At 32.8% G+C, this 24,362-nt stretch overlaps 1 protein-coding gene across 2 annotated transcripts in view; it reads right to left on the bottom strand.

The window, feature by feature from the left end:
• Positions 1 to 2,334: 2,334 nt before the first annotated feature.
• Positions 2,335 to 24,362, bottom strand: part of LOC110606152 (sister chromatid cohesion protein PDS5 homolog A) — a 31,913-nt gene continuing 9,885 nt past the window's right edge. For both annotated transcript variants that reach the window (XM_043953676.1, XM_043953677.1), the window contains exons 15-30: positions 24,142 to 24,282; positions 23,924 to 23,992; positions 22,939 to 23,075; positions 17,349 to 17,466; positions 15,751 to 15,885; positions 15,461 to 15,657; positions 15,209 to 15,356; positions 14,993 to 15,133; positions 14,859 to 14,921; positions 14,375 to 14,757; positions 14,254 to 14,305; positions 10,373 to 10,459; positions 8,985 to 9,031; positions 8,174 to 8,310; positions 3,875 to 3,948; positions 2,335 to 2,741 (exon numbers count right to left, since the gene is read on the bottom strand). In XM_043953676.1, the coding sequence (XP_043809611.1) occupies positions 2,709 to 2,741; positions 3,875 to 3,948; positions 8,174 to 8,310; positions 8,985 to 9,031; positions 10,373 to 10,459; positions 14,254 to 14,305; positions 14,375 to 14,757; positions 14,859 to 14,921; positions 14,993 to 15,133; positions 15,209 to 15,356; positions 15,461 to 15,657; positions 15,751 to 15,885; positions 17,349 to 17,466; positions 22,939 to 23,075; positions 23,924 to 23,992; positions 24,142 to 24,282 (1,962 nt within the window). In that variant the 3' untranslated portion in view covers positions 2,335 to 2,708. The remainder of the gene's footprint in view (positions 2,742 to 3,874; positions 3,949 to 8,173; positions 8,311 to 8,984; positions 9,032 to 10,372; positions 10,460 to 14,253; positions 14,306 to 14,374; positions 14,758 to 14,858; positions 14,922 to 14,992; positions 15,134 to 15,208; positions 15,357 to 15,460; positions 15,658 to 15,750; positions 15,886 to 17,348; positions 17,467 to 22,938; positions 23,076 to 23,923; positions 23,993 to 24,141; positions 24,283 to 24,362) is intronic.

Raw genomic sequence — 24,362 nt, 5'->3', positions numbered from 1 at the left:
GAAAATAAAAACATGCATAAATAAATCAGTATTGATTTAGTTTGTAAATTTTATCATTATCAATATTTTCATCTATTCATTTTTAAAATAAATTAAAAGAGTTTTAGTAATTTTTTAAAAAATATTAATATCTATAAGAATGAAATGAATAGTATTTAATGAATTTAAAATTTAAGAATATTTTAATAAGTATATAAAATGAAGGAATCAACTTTATTAAACACATTACTCATACGTTTTTTAAGTAAAAGACTTCAAAATAAACAATATTTAAAAATGAAATTAAATTTTATCTTAATTAGATTATATAAAAATATATAATTTCGTAGATTCTATATGGCTATCAACAATAATTAGGAATAGAAAATTTATAGTCCTTATAATATGTACTTATGAAAAATTTTAAAGTAAATTAAAATAACATATAAAAGAAAATTTTCTAGTTACTAATTTAATGAATTAAAAAAAGAATTTTAAATATTTATAATCATCAAACTTTTCGTTTAACTAAAGAAATTTATTCTCATAAATTTATATTTTAAAAAATCATACCTTATTTTAAAATCTTTTAAAATTTTTACGTGAACCATTGCATGAGTTTTTATTTCAACTTCTCTTTTTCTATAGAGAGAATTCTCTCATTTTTTTAACCACCACTCAATTTATTAGTATGGATTACCCTTCTCATAATCGGATTAGATTATTTGTTAATATTTTTTCTTATTTCTTATATTTTCTTTTATTTTGAAGACAATCTAGTTTAAGGAGAGGATTTTCTATTACTATTTGTTGTTGTTTTTTTCTAGTTTTTAAATTTGATTGGCAGGTTGAAAGACTTAGATTTCGCATGTTTTTTTATTTCTTAGTTCTATATATATATAGAGGCTTTACAGGTACTTGAATTTAGGTTTAAAAAAAAAAAACTTGGATTTGAATGATACGGTGCTTTGTGCCTTGGGCTTCTTTATGTTCATTATAGTCTTCTAGGTCTGTACTGCTTATTTAAATATAATGAAAATTCATTTGGTGACTTTAGAATTTTTTGCCATTAAGTGATTAAGAATGTTCATCAGGTTAAAGCAATGCATCGGCTCAAGGTCCTCATTTTTCATAATTTAATACATTTGTCATTAAAATTTATTAAGAAAATAGAGAAGATTTTTTTTTTTTGAAAAGGAATAGAGAAGAAATTTATAATAAATTTCATTTTTATTTTCTTAATAATATATAAGTTGTAATTGTATTAAATTAAAAAAAATTATAATTATCATTTTATTATACATAATTAAATGATTTATTAAAAGCAATTAAGTGGTTGGACTTATTATTTTCAAAAAAAATAGTGGTTATAGTTATTATAAAAAATAAAGAAACCAATACGAAAATAAAATTATATATTATAATTTAATAAAATATAATATTATTACTTATGTACATTTAGATAATATATGAATACATAATAAAATAATTAATTATATTACATAAAATTAAAGTATTTAGAATTATGTATCTTTGAATATTAAAACTCCAAGTTTTTTTTTTTCCAAAAGAAAGAACCACTTCATTAAATTAATGGAAAAATACAAAGTTCATCACTTGTAAAAATAATTTTACAGATAAAAAGACAATTTGAGGCCTAAATAACTAGTACTAAAGCCCAACGATTATAACCCTAAAAACCCAAACCCATTTGACCCAACCAAAAAAATCCGGCCAAGAGAAGATCAAGCTTCCTTCCAATGTACGATGGTTTTCTTGCCATTCCCTGGTCACCGTGAATAAACTCCCTAGCCACTGCACTTCCTAAGGTTTAGAAATTAGAACTCGATAATTGTAGCTTTATTTTCTACTTCTTGATGAGTCATTATTTTTTTACCAGGATAAATATTTTTTTGATCCTATTTTTAATAATTTTGTAACTTCAATTTATTACAATATCGCTAACTAAAACTAACAAATTTATTTTAATATTAATACTATCATTTTATTATGTTTTAATATTTAACTAAAAAGTATTCTTAATCTCTTAAAAGGAAAATACAAAAGAAATGAAGACCCAAATCGAAACTGTAAATCAAAGCACCGAACCAAAATTCGATACCAAGTTAAGTATCTTCATTTCTGATCCAAAGGGCTAAAGATAATTAAAAAACCTAAAATTTGATTCTATTCCAATCTTCAAAATGACCAAACCTGCCACCCCGCCAAGCTCCAAGCAGTAATCAGAGGATGAGACGGCGCTGTTTTGGCGAATAGGCACAGCCCGACATTGAAACTCAGTCATAGCACATAAAACAAATCGGCAGAGGATAGAAACCCAAGTGCACAAATGAATAATCAAAGTATAATTTGCTATAGCATAGACAACGGTTTTCCTTAACAGGAAATGATTGTTCTAATCAAATGTGTATTACGCTGTGATTAGCACTGAAACCGTCTCACCTAAAGACAATTTTGTGGGCAAGAATGTTGAAATTAGCACTGCTATTTGTTCTACACTTGTTTCTGTAGGGAATACATTCAAAATTTACATACGAGAAACACTATATACAGAATGCCAGAGATGAAAATTTTGGTTATTTGTAATGGAAACATGTCACTAACTTAGTAATTCACCCACGTAGTTATAGATAGGAGCTTACATGAGAACCTTTTTCTGGAAAGCAGATTTGAATTCCAATTGAGGATGCCATGGTATTATAGTCCATCTACACCTTCCGTCGCCGGCTTCTTCTGACAGGCTAAAAGAAGAAAAACCAGAAATCATACTCTAGCATATGGTTTCACAGTTGAAACGTACCAAAAGTATATAAACAAAGATATCTGCACTTGCTTCTAGTTTGAATAGAGAGCTCAAATGTAGAGGAAAAAAGAACCTCCGTTAACAAGCAGCTGATAACAAGAATTAAGCAAATCCATATCAAATCTAGTATTCGTTATGAAAACTGAAATACAGGGATAACCGCACAAGGGGAACTGATTCAAATATTTGTTTCTCCCAAATTTGCAACCCTTCTCAAAAAAAGGAAGATTATTTAGTTAAAATTTTCTCCCTGCAAAAGTAGTTTTGTTCAAACTTTAAGATCCATGGATGGGTAAGGGTAAGAAATAACAAAACTGAAATCGAATTGGTGGTGTTAGTTGAATAACTTAAAACTGAGAAATAGGGGATATCTGGGTGTAATATGTCCTACCAAATTTTTAAGCTCTTATCCCAATAAGATTCTGTATTCAGAGTTTTTTCGCAAAAATTACATTTTTATCCGTTAGAAATAGAGAAAATAATACACGTCCACCTCTTTCTAAACTCAACAGTTTAATCCTTCTATTTTAACTCCATCAAACTGAAGGTCCTCCATAAATATTTGAAATAATTTCTTTTTGTTTGATAAAGTTAAAATGCAGGAATTAGATCATTTATTTTTTAAAAAAATCAATAGACTTAAATATTAATTTTAACATAATCAAGGATGTAACATATTTTATAAGGATATTTTGATAATCTTTCATATAATTAACTAAAAATTGCACAGAGGAAACTTCAATTTTACGGATTCAAACTGTAGAGTTGTTAATTTTTACACAAATCAGGGATGAAAAAGCATTTTACTCTTCTCCTTTCTCTGCAAATCAATTTCTTTTAAGATTCTGACACATAACTTGGACATACAAAAAAAAAAAAAAAAAATTGTAACATATTTTGACAAATTAATTGCTCTTTCAAGAAATAGGAGATCAAAAGTAGAAATATAGTTCAATCTAGCATCATGACATAAGGATATAGGCAAGGCAAAGAATCCCATGAAGTTTGAGTCAACTCAACAGAAAACGAACAGTAAACAAAAGTAGGGAAAAAAAAAGAGGGGAATCTCACAGCATCTCCCGTTACATTGATGACCTCTGATGCTGATGTTTCTGACAAAATCTTCTGTCTCTTCTTTCCTTTATCTGTATTAAAAATGAAATTATTGTTCACAAACAACTGCAAGGATTTGTTGAAATATTTGAAGTCCAAGTGTGCAACTTCCAACAGTTCCAAGAAGACACAAGGAGGAATTATTCAACACACTTCAACACAAGAAAACAGAGCAGAACCTCCTATTACAATAATGCACGATCTACAAGTTTAATTCCACATTACTACATTCCTGATAATTTTACCAAATCCCAAAAATATTATGAGACTATTCTTATCCACACAAACTCCATCCTTATGCAAAACAATTATGATCCTGTAATTCCCAACAAAATCAGATATTGTAAGGTCCGACTTGTTAAAGTATGGACTCTGGCAGAGTGGGGACAAGAGCCCCATCAGACATGGGTAGATTGCACATAGTTGCACATTGTTGTGAGAGATGTAACATTTTCATGAGCAAAGGATGCACAGTGGAGTTTCTGGACAGACAAGAGTCTACTTTGAAAACATTATAAGATCCAAAAATAACCCCTATAAACAAGACTATCGTTCAAAGAGGACATGAGGGCATGCATGCCAGTGTACTCCAGAAGTGTTAAGACAAAAAATGAATAAATTCATAGTGTTTCACAGCTGCTCCATAAGGAGAACAGGTAGCATATCTTTTTGGAAGCAAAAAACTCTCTAACAAGTGTAGACATTTTGGGAAGTCCAGCCAAAATAATTACACACAGCCATTGTAATCCACTCTGAGACAAAAGTTCTAGTCTTGTATAGACAGAAGAAGGGTACATATAGTTATAGCAGCAAAACTCTGAGAAACTAGAAAGGGAGGAGAAACTATCTTCATTCAGTTCGGTAGAAGAAAGCCGAGAAAACAGACAGGAAGAGCATTATGTTACCATTAAAATGTTTACTCTTGTTCTTTGCATTTCACCCTAATACAAGGAATGATGACACAATAAAAAAGGGTCTGTGTTGTATCATTATTCAATTCAGGACACATGTTTAAACCACACTAAGAACACAAATCAAGAATACCTCCAGCTAAGCACTAGATCTAGGGCCCAAGAGGTTATGAGACTAAGGGGCATTTTGTATGGGTGAATGAAATGGAGGTTAACAGCGACAAGCATGACAGTTAATGGAGTAATAGTTACAGGTGCAACCATTAATATTGTTAAGCACGTTTCTTAATTCTCATTATCCATGAAAGAAAAATAAAAGTGAAACTTGTACAATTAAATGTGTTTGTTATATTTATATGAACAAAAGATATTATTAAATTTAAATAAAAAATATTATGATAATATTATAATAATATTAAAATATTTGTTAATATTGACAATAATATGTTTACAATAGTAATTATTCATAATAATATGCTAATTAGAAATAACAATATTTATTTACAATAGCTAGAAAAGTCACAGTCCATTACCTCACTCTTACCTCACTCCTCCCTAGGTTTACAAATTTGAGTGTAAGTGGGATGAACGTTTAACTGGGTTAAAAGTTAAACTTTGATATACCAAACATAGTTAGTCGAGGGTAACGCATTACAAGAGTAACTTTTAACATTCGTTAACCTCAAAACAAATGAGGTTACAATTAGAAAGTATATTTCTACAGCAGGTTAAGAAACCATAGGAAGAAACACAAACTTCCAAATAATGAAACTATTAAAATCAAATTAATTTAACCTAGAATTATAATCAACCATTGTAATTCCATGACTTTCATATAGATGGTACGGAAAAAAATATTTCCTCTTGTTATAAGTTATAGGAAGTAAATATGTTAATATAAGAAATAAATATATTAATATATGAAGTAAATATTAATAGATCGGTTAGTTGCTTAATCTTAAGCATTGTATAATTATATGTTTGATTTTCCTTCCTGTTTAGATACCGTCTCTCGTGTATAAATAAATTGTTATTTCTATTATGAAATACAACAACAAAATATTATATTTCTATATGCTATCAGAGCCTCCCATCCGATGTTGGGCCTCCTATAAATATGTCTTGCACCATTAAAATTTTGGGTGTGGGGTGTGTTAAATCCCACCTCGGGTAATGTGCCCCTTATATGAGGCATAGGCACTTCTCCCCTTGAGCTATCCCCTCGAGCTAGCTTTTGGGGTGAGTTAAGCCTGACCCAAATTTAATACGGTTTCAGAACCTTTTTCCTGATTTTAGGGTTCAAATTCAATTTTTCCTCCTTAGGGTTTCAAAACCCTAGATCTACCTTTTTTAGTACTAACCCATCTAGGAACCTTTTCTCCTCTCACCGCCAGCACCAAGAGAATCGCCGGACTGTCGCCAACCGATCGCCCAGCTCCAACGCCGGAAAAGCCCACGCGTGAGGCCTTCCCTTCCCGGCGCGTGACCCATTGCTTCCCGGCACGTGACCAATCGCCTGACGCTGCTTCGCTGCTCCGATCACTCCGGTGACGATTCCAACCACCTTTTCGGCCTTTCCGTACTGCTACCCGATCTTTTGGTGAATCGATTAGGCTCTCTTGTGTGTACAACCTTGGATACCTCCTATTCTTTCACGGTTAATAAATCTTTACCATGGCAAAAAGTAAAAGGGTCTCGATTGCAGAAGCTAAAGGGCTCTGTGATTTATTTGCTAATTCTAGCTGATTCTAGGGATATGATTTGATTTGATTAGGATCCTTAGTTATCTCTGTAATTATTACTTGATTATTTGCTTCCTATTTAAATATAATTCTGTGTATAAATAATCATGTAGACCAATTGTAAAGATTAAGAGTGAAATACAAGAATACTCTAAATTTTCCCAAAATTCTTCATGGTATCAGAGCCTGGTTGGGTCAGACAAATTGTACAGAGCAAGTGGGTCTGCGAGGAAAGGGCTACCCATGTGAGACGAGATGGAGCCACCTAAGGTACTAGCAAACCACAATATCCGAGGGTTCGATCTTGGTTTAGCAATTGTATTCGATTCAGTTGCGACGAAGATATTGCAAATTTAGCAGGGGAGAGTGCCGTTAGCTTGTGGATTCCGTCCAACATTTGGAGATTCAGAACTCTGTTCATTTTGGGTCACCCATAAAGGGTAACATTTGGAGACTTAGAGCTCTATTCATCGGGTTACCCATAAAGGGTAACATTTGGAGACTTAGAACTCTGTTCATTTGAGTTATCCATAAAGGGTAACATTTGGAAAATTAGGGCTCTGTTCATTTGGATTACCCATAAAGGGTAACATTTGGAGACGTAGGACTCTATTCATTTTGGGTTACCTATAAAAGGTAACATTTGGAGACTTAGAACTCTGTTCATTTGGATTACCCATAAAGGTAACATTTGGAGACTGGGACTCTGTTCATTTTGGATTACTCATAAAGGGTAACATTTGGAGACTTATGGCTCTGTTCATTTTGATGGGTTACTCATAAAGAGTAACATTTGGAGACTTAGGGCTCTGTTCATTTGGGTTATCCATAAAGGGTAACATTTGGAGACTTAGGGCTATGTTTACTGGGGTTACCCATAAAGGGTAATATTTGAGAGTTCTGTTCATCGGGATTATTCATAAAGGGTAACATTTGGAGATGTAGTGTGTTGTTCATTTGGGTTACCCATAGAGTAACATTCGGAGATATCGGGCACTGTTCATCGGGTACCGTTCACAGGTACCGTTCATCAGTTACTGTTCACGGGTTATGTTCTTATGATCCTTTGTTTATTTTGATTGTTTTGGGTTTGTAGTCTTTATGGCTGAAATTGATTATATATATAACAAGTTGAGCATGATTAGCATTTATGCTCCAACATGAGGGGAATGTTATAAGTTATAGGAAGTAAATATTAATAGATAGGTTAGTTGCTTAATCTTATGGATTGTATAATTATAGATTTGATTTTCCTTCCTATTTAGATACCATCTCTCATGTATAAATAGATTGTAATTTCTATTATGAAATACAATAACAAAATATTATCTTTCTACACCTCTGAACTAGACTTCATAAGAGTTGAGAAACATAATTCTTGTGATGTTTGATAATTCTCTAATCTAAAAACATAAACGCCAAATACTGAATATTGATCCCAAGGAGAGAAAAAATTAAAAAGAAAGGTACTAAAACAATGCGTAATTACAAACTTATCTTGATAGGGGAAGTATTGTGATTGCAACACCCATGAAGAAATATTTCACTAAACCTAGAGGAAAAACACAAGGCTAGACCTATATGAAGAGTCAAAAAGATTTTACCAGGAAAAGAAGTCATTCTGGTACAAAACTTCTCATTTTCCTTGTTTGCCAAGTTCTGCGACTGTATGCTGGCACCATCCCCAAGTTTACAAGTAGTTTCTCCCATGCCTCCAAGACATGAGCACCCAACGAGATCACTGCAACATCCAAAAGGCAAGCTTATGTAGAGCAAGTAAAATGATTTAATCACATAGATTGCTGGATCCCACCACTTACATGTACAGTTTTGATGTAGTTAAGGTTAAAATAATCCAAGTCTACAGGCTTCAAGTTTGTTCAGTCAGAGAATGCTTTAAAAATTCAAAATTGCAGCAGACACATTATACAGCACAGTACAAACACAAGGAACAATTCAAGGATAAAAAGGGAACAGGTTTCAGAAAAAAGGAGTTTAAATATACTAACGTAATTTATGAGCAAAAAGTGTAATTTAATTGAATGAACAGGAATAAAAATTGCCCGAGCACCAGCACAAAAGCAAGAGAGAAATACATGAAAATAAAATAAGCATAGTTGAAAAATAATATAAAGCCACTTCTACCCTTTTTTTCGTTTTGTTCTAAAATATTATATAATTCTTCTTAGTCCCTGTGCCTCTCACTCTCCCATCAGCATACAGATTTGCAGGCACACAAAAACAAGTTACAGGCTAATAACAACCTAAGACAACAGAGAATACAGTCCCTTCTAGTTTAGAATGCTCAAGTAGGAAGCCAGAAAGGAGTATAAAAGAAGAGGTCTGCCGTCTACGACACACAAATATGAACAGAGTGGACCATGCTTAAAAGTTAAGATATTATTAACAACTCACCAATCACTTGAATGGAATATGTTTGACTCATCTGCCAATACAGTCTCCTGATAATGAAGAATGACAAAGAAATTTATTATAATAATAAGATTTTTTTTTTTTAAAAAAAAAAGAGACAATCAAAAGAAGGAATTGAAAGGCTCAAAATATGATGTCAGAGATTACATTTAAAAAAAGCTCATCAAATGTATAATCGACACAAAATTATAATCCTGTAAAACATAATCATAGCCTAGAAATTTAAACAGAAGATCCATGTTCATAGACTAGGGCATTTTTTTTTCTTCGTGTAACCAATTTCCAAAGGAAAATTTGACCATATGTTAGTTGAAAGTACAGTCATTTCACAACTGAAACATAGAATTTGTATGAGCAATTTCTCAAATAGAGAGCTGTTGATCTTCATTTGTTTCCATTTCGAATCAGTAAAGATCCACATCTTTCCAAAATTTATGTTACCCAGGACATTAATCAATCCAATAAATTCAATTCCCCTGAGTTCCTAGACATTGGAACTGTTACAGGTTATATAGAAGTAAATATGTTAATATAGGAAATAAATATTGATAGATGAGTTAGTTATTTAATCTTAGGGTTGTATAATCATGGGCTTGATTTCCTTCCTGTTTAGATACCGCCTCTCATGTATAAATAGATTGTAATCTCTATTGTGAAATACAACAAAATATTATCTTTCTACATGGTATCAGAGCTTCACCCATAGAGATTTAAATTTTTTAGAGACTTAGAGCTCCGTTCATTTGGGTTACCCATAAAGGATAACATTTGGAGACTTAGAACTCTGTTCATTTTGGATTACCCATGAAGGATAACATTTGGAGACTCAGGGCTCTGTTCATTTGAATTACTCATAAAGGATAACATTTGGAGACTTAGAGCTCTGTTCATCGGGTATTATTCACAGAACTGTTCACGACTTGTTCACAGGAACTGTTTACGACTACTATTCATCGGTTACTGTTTACGAGTTACCGTTCACAAGTTTTTTGTTCTTCTGATCCTTTGTTTATTTTGATTGTTTTAGTTGGTTGTTCTTATGACTAAAATTGATTATATATGTAACAAGTTGGCATGATTAACATTTATTCTCCAACTTGAGGGGGAGTATTACAGGTTATATAGAAGTAAATATGTTAATATAGGAAATAAATAGCGATAGATGGGTTAGTTAATCTTAGGGTTGTATAATCATGGGCTTAATTTCCTTCTTGTTTAGATACCGCCTCTCATTTATAAATAAATTGTAATCTCTATTGTGAAATAGAACAAAATATTATCTTTCTACAGGAACTAATCACAAGCTCTGTGCATGATTTAAAACTCTACATCTGCTTGCAAAACAAAGATTCTAGGAGTTTCATTATTACCTTCTCCTTTGAGGAGTCGTCACAAATAGTCTCCCAGCTTTCACTATCTAAGCATAGTAATTCAACATCACCACTATCATATGAGATCTGACAACAATATGAAAATAATTCAACACGATGCATTACAATGTCAATTGCGAAAACTAATAAAGGCAAAACATAAAGGGGAGAGGGAAAAAAAGCAAAAGCTGAAAGAACCAATGATGATCAAACAGTTGAACTGTGTAGTACACTTATGAATCATAACTTTGCAGACAAGATATTGGTCTCCCTCTAAGACAACCATAACTCAGCAGACATGATATTGATCTCCCTCTAAGAGTCAAAATCAACTTCCATCCAATGATGAAATTTTATGCATAATTGGCGACAACATATGAAAAATGTCTACATATTATATAAAAGCGGAAACATAGAAAAATAAAATGATAATGTAGAATATATCCCTTCTCCATCTAGAAAATCTTTGTACACTAGATATTAAAAAGGTCAATTGATCCAAAAAGGCCCGACGTTTGCGCGTATTTACATTTTAATACAAATATTTTAATTTTGGTTTAATTGGTCAAACCTTTATAATTTGGTACAATTTTAGTCAATCTGCAAAATTTTAAATTTCTAAATTTGATAGCCTATGTGGCAATTTGATAGTCTAGCTGTCATGCCATGTGTATTATTTTTATTATTTTTTAATTGGTCAATTGACTGAAAAAGACCTAATGTTTGCATTTTGCATTTTAATACAAACGTTTAAATTTTAAATAAATTGATCCAACGCTTGTGTTTGGGTGTAATTTTTGCCAATTTTCAAAATCAAAATTAAAAATAAACAATCTAATTGTTAAATATATACTTCACATCTTCAACTATGATAAATTTTATTTTACAATAATAATTATAAATATTTTATAGCAGACATATTATTTAATCCAAAATAACAACATATACAAAAAAATAATATATCTATTACAAAATCTTCATAGTTATTGATACAAAACAAAATCTATCTGTTATTGAAGTTGCCGACTGCATATTTAACGGTTAAATTACTGTTGTCTTTAGAATTAAATATATCATTTTAATTATAGTTAAGTACAAGTTAATATCATTTTCATATATGGAATTAGTTTACATTTAAAAAATAATAAAATATTACATTTGACATTTTATTTGAACCGTTACATTTTAATTTTTGAAAATTGACTAAACTTACACCAAAATGCAAATGTTAGGCCAATTAATATAAAATTTAAACGTTCGGATTAAAACGCAAAATAATATAAACATTGAGCTTTTTCGATCATTTCATCATTAATTTATATAAATAATAATAATAATACACGTGACATGCAAGCTAGACTAACAAATTGTCATATAATCTATCAGAATTTGTATATTAGCTAAAATTGCACCAAAATGCAAAAGTTTGGCCAATTAAACCAAAATTAAAAGATTTGGAATAAAATGCAAATATGCACAAACGTTGGGCCTTTTTGGGTCAATTGGCCTACTAAAAAAGATTAATAATTCCCTCCAAATATTAATAGTATATACTCATTGCATCCTACATATAAATGAGGGTAAATCTGACCAACCGTAGATCAACTTTTGGGGGTTATTCATTTTAGTCACTCAATTTCAATTTGTTAAATTAATATCACTTAACATTAATAAAAAATTGTAGCAGGTTTTCCAATTGCCATAATGAAATGACCATTTTTTCCCCTCCCTTCTCAATCTCTCCTTTAATTTTTATCTTCTTTCTTCCATCCTTAATGGTAATAAATATTTTTATTTTAATAAACTTTTTATTTGATAAATTTACTAATTTATATTTCTTTCTAGCTATGATTAATTTCTTACTATTTAACAAATTTAAATGTTATTAAATCAATTATGTTAAAGACCATGATGAATCGTAAAGAGGAATGACTAATGATAAGACAACAAATGTATTCAATCACTAACCACTCAAAACACAAGAGGATCTGAATTTAGAGAAAGAGGAAATGGCAACACTATTTTACCTCGAGCCCTGCTTGCAAAAGCATTAATGATGGATTTGACACTTAGAACAAGAACACAACTGCAAGAAACTCTAATAACTAATGAGGCATGCTACTATGGCTGAAAGGAGACAGTTACCTTACTGATTGATGATAAACAAATTAATTACGTAAGAGATGATGGAGAATTATGACTTTGACTACACTTCCACACTCGACCCAAATCACAAGGAACGCATGCGAGAGGTGGGGATGGTTAACTACTGCCTTCCATGAAAGTGTGCTTGATCCAATCATCGCAACAGATCAAACAGGTATAAATGGACAAAAGGTAAACTTTGAGGAGAGTCTCTCCATCTCTACTAGTATCTCTTTTAGTGAGAGAATACTTTATGGAGCAATGATTGACTTAACCATCGGAGGTTATGTGCCATTTTACATGAACTCAATGCATCTTATGTTGCGGGTACCTCGCGGAAAGATCATAGGATCCACATATTTCAAAGACATATTCAACTAAAAAGACAATACATTGGATAAATAGAGATTTCTAATATTTGCTGAAATTGTAAGTTGATCAACTTTGTCAAAAAAGACGATTCTCACATTTGTCTCTCTTTCTCCCGCTCCTTTTCTCGCACTTGCTCATGTTTGGTTCATTTTAAGCTTGTCTATTATATTAATAAGCAAGCTCAAGCTCAACTCACTTAAATTTTAAACAAGCTAAATTACTAAAGTTCACATAAACTTTTGATTTAATAAAATAAAACTAATTCTAAACCAAATAAACAAACTAGGAAAGGGCCTCCTTTTATAGAGAGGCCAACCTCTCCCAACTGACCAAAAATTTCTATGAGGGAAAAGTGAAATGTAGCTCTAAGCACTTCAACCCTTTCCATATCAATAAAAAATTGTTGAACTTTCACGTAATTATCTAATGTGGTCTATTGGCACATGTGCTCTACTTTTTACTTATCTGGATTCAATTCCAAGTTTTTTTTTCTTTTACTATTTTGTATTTTTTTTAATTCCCTTTTTATTCTTCATGCCATTGTAGAAGAAGAAGAAGATGTAGAAGAAGAAGAAGAAGAAACATAAACGCCTAGAGTGCTCGTAGGCAATGTGTTGGTCACCCTATTCACCTCACAATTCAAGCGCACCATTAGTACAACTGTTCAAAGCTTCAATGATTCCAAGAAGGGTACAGATTGAGAAGCACTATTTCAAGTCACTTTCTTTCTCTCTTTACGCTCACAATTTTGAATGGTTCATGCTCGTAGGAGCTTAGGGAGTGGAATATGGAGGATTCGTGCATTGATTGGTGATGAGAGAAGGCTGAGTTGGGGGGGTGTAGCCGTTGCTGCACAAAGGACAAAGGGAGTTTCGCAAGAGAGAGGCATTATGGTCATTTTCCTATTTTTTTTTTTTAAAAAAATCATATTAATATGTCAATTGGGAAATATATAATAGCAGGCAAGAGGTTACAAACTAACATTGAGTGGTTATTAACAAACTGAGTTGAATGACTGAAATGAAACAACTCTAAAGTTGGAGGACAGTATCCTAGAAAAGCATATACTACAAACAAATACAATAAAATAACTGATATAAAAAGTGCAATATTGCACAGTAATGTAGAACGTGAGAGCAAAACCAAAATGCAAAGCAAGGGATGAGGGGTAGAGGCAAAATGGCAGTTTCAAAAGATAGAAATCAAGATAAAACCATGCACTTAAACACTTCATTTTCTAGCTAAAAACAATGAAAAGGAATGCCCATCAAGTATAAATTTAAAACTAACTGCATAACTAGCAATTGAAGTTCTGTCAACAAAAAAGAAAATGAAACCCACTCACACAAAGAGCATCTCATTACCTTGTGAGTATTGTTGCAAGGATTAAAGCCAACCACAGTACCTGAATAAAAACTGAAAGAAAAACACCATGTTAGACAGAAACACTAGAAGATTTTCTAGAATCCACAAAAAAGTCCTCACCATTTATCAATAGGAGACAATAATTTGATGCGCTTTCCAATTAATGCCCCACTCTCATGTGATTGACTCAGAGACGGAGAAGGTTCCATAGTTGCAGAATCACAGGATGAAGAAATTTGTTTCTCTTGAATGGATTTAGAACTCATAGGTGCATTCTCTTTGCAATGCTCAATGTGCAATCCAACTGATTCAGATACAGCACATCTTTGTCGATGTCCCAAAACAATATCCTGTCTTAAAGATCCATGCATTTCTGTTGCCTCAATTCCTAATAACTTAGCTTGCTTATGTGATGCCAAATTCAATGTGTTATACTTAGCATCACCAGACCGTATTCCATCCTCTTGATACTTTCTACCACGTCTTGGAAGGCAGCTTACTACCTAAAATCAGGCAACATGACGTACAAAAAAGAAAAAAGAGAATATTGAAGGAGCTATTCTGTGAAGCAAGATTAACTATATGCTACATTCTGGATATGTACCATAGAGAATTGAGATTTGAGACTCTGAACGACTCTCTTGATAAAATTATCGTCAACAGGAAACTGCAAAGCACAAATAGATTAGAAAACAATCCACCAATTGACTTGCATAGACTTCAGATATCAGAACTTGCCTCATTAGACTTCTTATCCAAACATATTCTATACAATGATGATGGCAGGAAGATCAGCCCAGGAGCACGTGATGATGAAACGCCACTGTAAGTTAATGCATTTACAGAGGACATCCCAATCTCTGCCAGAATTTGCAGCTTCTGCAATGCAATTCATTTCAAATCAGTATACAACGCAAAAAGCTAGTTAATTCTCTCAAGTGAAATAATACTAACAGGAGTTCGCGAAGCATCAATGGCATCTTCAGCTCTTTTAATAGCACGAAAAATACTTAGCAAATACACAACAGCATCATTAACAAGATCCTTGTTACCATTAACAACATTGGAATTTACCAATGCCCGTACAACCCAAAATAGTGGACTGCAATGAGACAAATATCCCAAGAAGCATTAGCATAACAAGAATAATATCACATTTGCTTCTGGGTAATCTATGCTACAACAAAATTAGCACTGGATATATACCTGACAAAATCAGCATACACTTGTTCATCCTGACAGTCTTCAGTTGGAAAGCCAGAATCATGAGCAAGAATATGGATCAAGAATACAACTACATATGCCGGATAATCTGTAAAGGATTCCCCTTGTACTGCAGAGGGTTGGTGATTTCGAGCTTCTATGCTGTATTCCTTGATAAATTCTTCCATGTATTTAGATGACTAAAACAAACACAATCGACATTATCTTACATACAGAACAAATAATCATGGCAATATATCATAAAAAAATGTATATAAGGGACAGAAGAATACAGCATCTTGCAGATCTTTACTGCAGTCGAATGCAGCCAATGCAAAAGCAGATGCATATCTACTAGGTATGGCATGCTCCTTCAAGAGCTTGTGTGTTTTATCAAGGAATTTTCTCCTAACCAATGAAGATGAGTCCTGAAATTTGATATGAGTTAAGAAACCATCAGAAACCCAAACAAGGAAAAAATGATGGGAACCAGTATACATGTCTGCAGTTATATGTTGGTGTTTCTCCAAAGAATGGACTTACATGCAATCTTACTGACAAAAAAAAACCCAAAAACAAATGGCAAAAAGAAAATATTGAAATCAGTGGATACTACTCCTGATCAATGTTGAAGCACCTGATAAAAGATTGCAAACCAAAATGAGTTATGAATGACCTTAACTCTATCCATTAGATTATTTTTCCCAAAAGATTATATTAACTATAATTAAAGAAACTAACTTCACTGGATTTAATAAATCCTTTTATGTGTAAAGCAAAGCACATTAACAGAGAAAAAAACGGCATAGAAATGGCTCAAAGCAAAGCTATTTATTTAAGAGAATACAGCCCTTCCACTGGTTTCATACAAGATATTCTTTGAAAATTATGCTTCCATAAGCTTTTCTACATCCTTTTTGCTGTGCCTTACAGATGGATAAGGAACATTGAATAATTACAATTGTTCAAAGCATTCTCTGATGTACCTTGTGAGAGGAATTCAGTTTACCGTGAAATTTCGGCCAAATTGAAAGGAAGTGAATTTCAGCCAAGGGTTTAAATAAGTAAATTTTAAATTAAAGGAAGGTAGAAAAAAGATATGTGCAAACTGAAATTCCTTGTTTAGATGAATCACTACAAAGAATATTCAAGCTCCAATCCAAAGATGGAGACCACATGCAACCAGCTTAGGGAAGCTGAAAGTCGCAAAATAATTTGCCACAATACAATGTTGATAAGAATTCAGCAGCACTTTATTGTTGCAAAAAAAATAATTTTTAATTACACGTTATATTGTGGCCTATTTATAGGCATTATTCTCTGCTAAAAATGGAGGTAAAGAAAAATACTAATAAGGAAAAATTAAGCTAAACAATTCTGGAATTTTAGACAATTTAATTAGAAAGAAAGAACAAAATCTCCTAACTAATAAGCATGCTGGTCAAATCCCATCAAACCAGGGAGAAGATTTCCAAGATTAAGCTGGAGTTGACTTTACAAACCAACCAACACAAGGAGAACCAAGGGAGGATGCTACTTAATCTTTCCTTGTGCAAGTTGCTTGATTTTTCAATACCTTACAAACCCTAGCAGCCCTAAATGCATTGCTCACATCCCCGTATGGACTTTCTGCTCAGGCTTAATCTTTTTAACCCCAAATACACCAAATTTACTACTTCAGTCCAACCTGTCTATTGGAAATCCAAGCATCCATTAAATGCCTTTCACCTTACATGTTTGTGATTAACATGTTTCAAGGTTCTATCTATGATGCCTAAACTGTCCTATCATGTGACATATCATTTTTTCCTGCAAGCTGAGCCTGACATTATCTACAGGACAAAAAAAAGCCTGATATTATCTCACACATGCAGACCTACAAAGTACATACCTTTGCCATTAAAATTGTAAAGCAAAAAGTTTTTGGAGAGACATGTAAATCCCATCTTCTAGAAAGTCGGAGAACAGACTTTGCAGCAGCTAATCTGATATGAGGTTTGTCACTTGCACTGCCAAAAACAATCCAAATACAAAGTTGAAATGCAAGCTTATGAAAAATTACTTTGTCAAATTTAAAAAAAAGGCCTATTTGCATTCAGGGTCTAAACATAGTTGAAGAATTATAGAGTATTAAAAGACTCTTTGTTTCTTGTATATTGAAGTGAGAAAATTATAAGTATTTATACATGTTCTCTAGCCCAAAAAAGGAAACTTAATTACTCAATCACAATATCTTACAGAAATTAAACTAATCAAATCAAACAAATCATGCTGAATAGTCCTACAATCTTGCTATACTCAACAATAGTTTTTTTATACCACTTCATTACTCAAGACAAATATATCAATGTTGAACGACCACAAGATTGTTTTAATTAAATATAGACGATGTTAGAGTGTGAATATAATTTGTACACAATCATATGAGATTATGTAATCATAGGCTAATTGATTGATTACATTCTGGTACTGTTCACATCCTGTTTCTTCAGTGGTAGCCTATTGTTCACTGGGTTAGGTTTTGTTATCTACCTTTAATTCGTTTGAAGGTATAGGAGTATAGGGTTTTGGTTGAAATGGTTTCTGACAGTAAGATCCATATTATTAAAATTATCCCAACGTCTTCAGTAGCGGCTGAGACAGGTAAAACGTGTCTTATTTTCTCTTCATATAAATGGGTCATTGATTCTGGTGTCACGGATCACATGACAGGTAATCCTCATATTTTTACTCGCTTTTGATCTCATAAAGCATCTTCTCCTGTTATTATAGCTTATGGGTCAACTTATAATGTTGAGAGTTCTATGACCGTTAAACCTACTCTTTTCATTACCCTATCATCTGTGTTAAATTTACCTAATCTTGCCTTTAAGTTAATCTCTATGAGTAAACTTACCAAAGACCTAAATTGTTGTGTTTCCTTTTTTCCTGATCATTGTTTCATTTAGGATCTTGTAACGAAGCAAATTATTGATAAAAGACATATATCTGAGAGTCTCTACATTTTGGATGTTGTTTCATTCAGGATCTTGTAACGAAGCAGATTATTGGTAAAAGACATATATCTGAGGGTCTCTACATTTTGGATGCATGGGTGCCTAGGTCTGTTGCTTGCTCCATGTCGTGTCTTTGTTTGAAGCACATTGTCGGTTGAGATATCCTTCTTTACCGGTTTTGAAGAAGCTATACCCTCAATTTCATGAAGTATCTTTACTGGAATGTGAGTCATGTCATTTTGCAAAACATCATCAAAGCTCTTTAAGTCCTAGAGTCAATAAATGAGCTGAGTTTGCTTTTGAATTAGTTCATTCAGATGTTTGGGGCCTACGTCCGGTTGGATTTAAGACTGGAGTCAGATATTTTATCACTTTTGTGGATGATTCCTGTAGAATGACTTGGATTTATTTTATGAAGCATCGTTCGGAAGTGTTTTCTCATTTTTATGCCTTTTATGCTAAAATCAAGACTCAATTTAATGTTTCTGTGCAAATTTTGCGGAGCGACAATGCCAAAGAATATATGTCAGAATCATTCCAGGCTTATATGACTCAACATGGTATTCTTCACCAATCGTCATGTGTTGATACACCCGCTTAAAATGGGGTAGCTGAAAGGAAAAATCGATATCTCCTTGAGACGGCTCAAGCTCTGTTATTTCAAATGCAAATTCCTAAGCAATTTTGGGCCGATGTTGTCTCTACTGCATGCTTTCTCATTAATCGCATACCCTCCACAGTACTAAACGATAATACTCCTCATAATGTCCTCTTTCCTAAGAACCTATTATTTCCTCTCGAACCACGACTGCTTGGCAGCACTTGCTATGTTTGGGATGCCAGACCTCATGTGACTAAATTTGATCCTATAGCTTTGAAGCGTGCTTTTTTGGAATATTCTCGCCTTCAGAAGGGGTACCGATATTACTCTCCAAACCTCAACAAATATTTGATCTCAACAGATGTAGCCTTTTCCGAGCAAATTCCTTTTTATCCTATTGCACAAACCTCTCCTGATCAAGAGGAGGACGATGAGTGGCTCATCTATAGAATCATATCTGATGGTGGGACCTCTTTGAGTATGCCTTCTGTTATACAATCTGATGGTAACATTCCTGCTAGTACTCAATCTCCTGTTAAGCCGTCAGTTGTTCAAATTTACTCTCGGAGACCAATACCTGATGATACATGTCCTGCACCAGAATCTTCTTCGCCATCGAATCCACCACCGGTGACCTTGACCTCTCCATTAGTTTTCGTAACGGTAAACGACACTGTAAATCTATCTATTCTATTACTAACTTTCTGTCTTATGATCACATGTCTCCTTCTTCTACCTCTTTAATTGTCTCTCTGGATTCCATTTCTTCATCTACGACAGTTAAAGAGGCCCTGCCTCATTTTGGATAGCGTGATGCAATGTTTGAGGAGATCAAGGCTCTAGATGAAAATCATAATTGAGAACTAGTTGATTTACCCTCTAGCAAGAAGGTTGTGGGCTATAAATGAGTTTTTACAATCAAAGTCAATCCAGATGGTTCCATAGCGAAGCTTAAGGCCTGTCTTGTTGCCAAAGGTTATGCCCAAACCTATGGCATTGACTATTCTGACACTTTTTCTCATGTGGCAAAAATGACCTCAGTCTGCTTGTTTATCTCCGTAGCTGCTTCTCAGCATTTGCCTTTAGACCAATTAGATATCAAGAATGCATTTTTACATGATGACCTCCAAGAGGAAGTGTATATGGAGCAACCACCAGGGTTTGTTGCTCAGGGAGAGTATGGGAAAGTCTGCCATCTAAAGAAATCTTTGTATGGTTTGAAGCAGAGTCCCTGTGCATGGTTTGGCAAGTTCAGTGAAGTTATTCAAAAATTTGGGTTGGAAAAAAATAAGTGTGACCATTCAGTCTTCTATAGAAATTCAGATATTGGTATTATTCTCTTTATTGTATATGTTGATGATATTGTCACTACAGAGAATGATAGTACAGGGATCTCTTTTCAAAAACTACTTGCATGCGAGTTTTCATACCAAAGACTTAGGTCAGCTTAAGTATTTCTTAGGAGTCGAAGTCTTGAGCAGTAAAAGAAGAATTTTCTTGTTTCAAAGGAAGTATATCCTTGACTTACTTGCAAAAACTGGGAAGATGGGAGCTAAACCATGTAGCACACTAATGATTCCTAATATATGTCTAACAAAGGATGACAGAGACCTTATGATCATCCAGAAAGGTACATGAGATTGGTTGGAAAGCTGAACTATCTTATGGTGATGACTCGGCCATATATTGTTTTTGTAGTAAGCGTTGTAAGCCAGTTCATGTCTGCACTTATAGTGAAATATTGAGCCGCTCTAGAACAAATTTTATGTTATCTAAAAGAGACTCCTGGACTCAGTATACTCTACAGTGATTATGGGTATACTGCACTTGAGAGTTTTTCTGATGTTGACTGGGCATGATCCAAAAGTGATAGAAGGTCAACTAAAAGCTACCGTGCATTTGTTGGAGGAAACCTAGTATGTTGGAAAAATAAGAAGCAAAATGTGATATCCAGATCTAGTGCCGAGTCAGAATACAAGGTCATGACTCAATCCACTTGTGAGATTATGTGGATAAATCATATGCTAAAGAAAGTTAGTATGGATGTTGCCTCACCCGCGAAACTTTGGTGTGATAATCAGGTTGCTCTTCACATTGCTTCCAATACAGTATACCACGAACGGACTAAACATATTGAAGTTGATTGTCATTGCATCCGTGAGAAAGATTTAAGAAGAGCAACTGGGTGATCTACTCACCAAAACTTTAAATGGGCCTCGAATAGAATATATTTCTAAGAGGTTATACATGATAAACATTTATGATCCAACTTGAAGGGGAGTGTTAGTGTGAACATAATCTGTACATAATCATAGGAGATTACATAATCAAACGCTAATTGATTGATAGAGAATTCTTAGGAGTTGCCTTAACAAAGTCTTGTAATATGTATATATACACACGTACTTCAGTGGAGAAATATACTGAAATTGCTCAATTATTCATTATCTTATTACTGCCAATAAAGAATCTTTTTAAGAAAACATTCATGTTTATGAGTCAAATTGGACAAGATATCAGAGAAAATCAATGCAGCAACTGTATACTGCTGGTTCCAATAAGGAGATTAATAAAAAAAGAAGTGTCCAAAAGGACGAATTAACCTATAAGGACCAAACCATTTCAACAACAAAATGATGTGGAAAATGAATATGTAGCATGGTTACCCAGCAACACAAATAAATAGGCTCAAACAATAAGAGAGATGTTAAGCTATAGAACTAGAAGAACGCAAATTAAGCAACAAACCAAAATCTCTTAAGACAGTTCCATTAAACCGATAATCCAGCAATTATTTTTTATTGCTATTCAAGCAATATTAAACATTATTCTTGAATATCATTCAAGCAAAACAAATTTAGAGTTGATGGCCGATGAAGTCTAGGTCTGACCCTTTTTATAAATTACAATGAAGATATTAAAATTAGTAACCAAAATGTAGAACAACTTAAGTAGGCATGAAAATTGTAACTAATGTTAAAGACCATTGTTGTAAGAACCGGATCGGACAGCCCAGGAACCGGCAACAAGACCAGTAACCGGACTAGTCCAAGTACAAAACACTCTTCCCATACAAACCAAAGTTGACCCTCGTGAACCACCAACCCGATCTGTTTTAAACGGTTTGATCAAGATACAAAAATATATCTGAGAACCTGAGACAATTTGAAGGTATACTGGGCTGCAGCCAACCAAACCGACATGGGACTTGTGCTATTCTCTATGTAAATTTACAAATATAAACTAGCTTCCATGAATATTTAAATTATCATCCAAATATATAATATATTAACTTACAAGAATTAATAATTATTAACTTATAACAATTAAAAAAATAAAATTTATTCATTTTATTAAATTGTGACATGAAGACATTCGTAATTCTTTTTTTTTTTTTTTTTGAAATCGGTAATTCATTTTATTAATAGGTTCTTTTTCCACTTTATAATTTTATATAATAAGAAAACATACAAAATGTTCTTTATTTATTGGATTACAAAATTTTAGTACATCAAAATTTATGTTTTATATATATATATATATATATATATAACTTCATTATTATGGAAATATGTATTTTAAGTATTTAAATGCAAATTATTATCACTTAAAATCTCAAACCTTAAATAAAATTTCAAATTATTTCTAAGATTACATTTTAAAATTTAACATGATTTATGTTAATGATTGTTTACATAAAATATTACATGTATCATTATTTTTTAAAAAGATTACAAACTTAATAATGTACAATTAAATTTTATTTAATAATATATGGTTGAACCATAAACCATTAACTCTTTGTATTCAATGCTTCAATGAGCAAGACGGGTTTGAAACCTTGGTCAAGACAAGTTAAGACCAAATTTCTTTTTGAGACATACCTCAAGATGATTCCATCAAAAGCATCACCCTTTTGCAGCAAACTTAATAAAATATGTAATAATTCATCAATTTGACGATTGATGTGAGATCCTCGATGTGGCAAAAAACTCTTGACTAGTGTTTTCAGCCCATATATCTGCAGAAGACAGGATACTGATCAACTTAAAAATAAAAAAAGGTATAAAGACTTTGCCAAAATGTTCATGATTACCATAGTTAATCACTGGATAGGACTTTCATTCCCAACACTTCATGCTTGGAATAGTTATGCTTATGCAAAACACAGTTCAGTCCAAAATAATGCACTTTAGGAATAACCTAAGTCGCTGTGCAAGTTTCATTTGATAGCACTTCAATCAATCAAAATTGTTATAACTTATGGTTTCATCTCACAAGTGCTATATTGTCCTAGATTCACAAAATGAACTGTATAACTGAAAGGAATTCCCAAGTCAACTATCAAAAATGATAAGCAAAAAAGTGGTTTCCCACTCACTAGTAGTTAAAAGAAAATACTGCACTTCAAGAATAATGCAAGTCACTGTGCAAATTTCATTTGAAAGCACTTCAATCAAAATTGTTATAACTTAAGGTTTCATCTCACAAGGGCTTTATTTTTCCTAGATTCACTAAATGAACTGTATAACTGAAAGGAATTCCCAAGTCAACTATCACAATGATAAGCAAAAAGATGGTTTCCCACTCACTAATGATTAAAAAGAAACAGAATAACAATTAGGAAGCCAATGTCATCTCAAGAATTTATTGCTCTTCCCAGTTTCCATTTTGGTAGCTTCTATAACAAGACAAGCTAGTTAGTTGGTACGTTTTGTTTACCTTCACATTTTCAAAGTTTTGCCAGTTCAATTTCATAATCCAAACAAAGACTCAAACACTAAAACTGTTAGCCAGTATTCATTGAGAAAAACTGAAAAAGAGATGTCATGTTCACAACTCAGATAATATATTCAAAAGAAAACATACCTTGAGTTTGCAAGAATAACTGCACTCAGAAGTCTCATCAACTGCGGTCAGACCATCGGATTGTTCCTCCTACACATAGAAGAGTCAAAATTACCTGAGCCAGAATTTCCCATAAGCAAATGCAATACAAGAGATGTTCTTAAAGGAATACCCTATCCTTCTATACTTGGGCAGGAGAAAATACATAATGATAATGTAGTACAGCTTGCTTCAATTACTTGAAAAATTTTTTCAAATATATATGATCTGATCTCTCCATATTGTGCTTCAAATGATGAAACAGAGTGTTGGGCAATACATCCCAAAGACTGCAAAATGGTTGGAGTGTTCCACCCTCTATGTAGAGAAGCTACAAGTTCCTGAGAAGCCAAAACAAAACCTCAACTATTACTAAAACAACTGAACTTCTGGATACATAACTGGAATTCATAGACAATAT

This window comes from Manihot esculenta, chromosome 18 (assembly GCF_001659605.2).
Source record: "Manihot esculenta cultivar AM560-2 chromosome 18, M.esculenta_v8, whole genome shotgun sequence".
NCBI lineage: Eukaryota > Viridiplantae > Streptophyta > Magnoliopsida > Malpighiales > Euphorbiaceae > Manihot > Manihot esculenta.
Note: the sequence above shows the minus strand (reverse complement) of the source record. Positions and strands in the feature narration are given on the sequence as shown.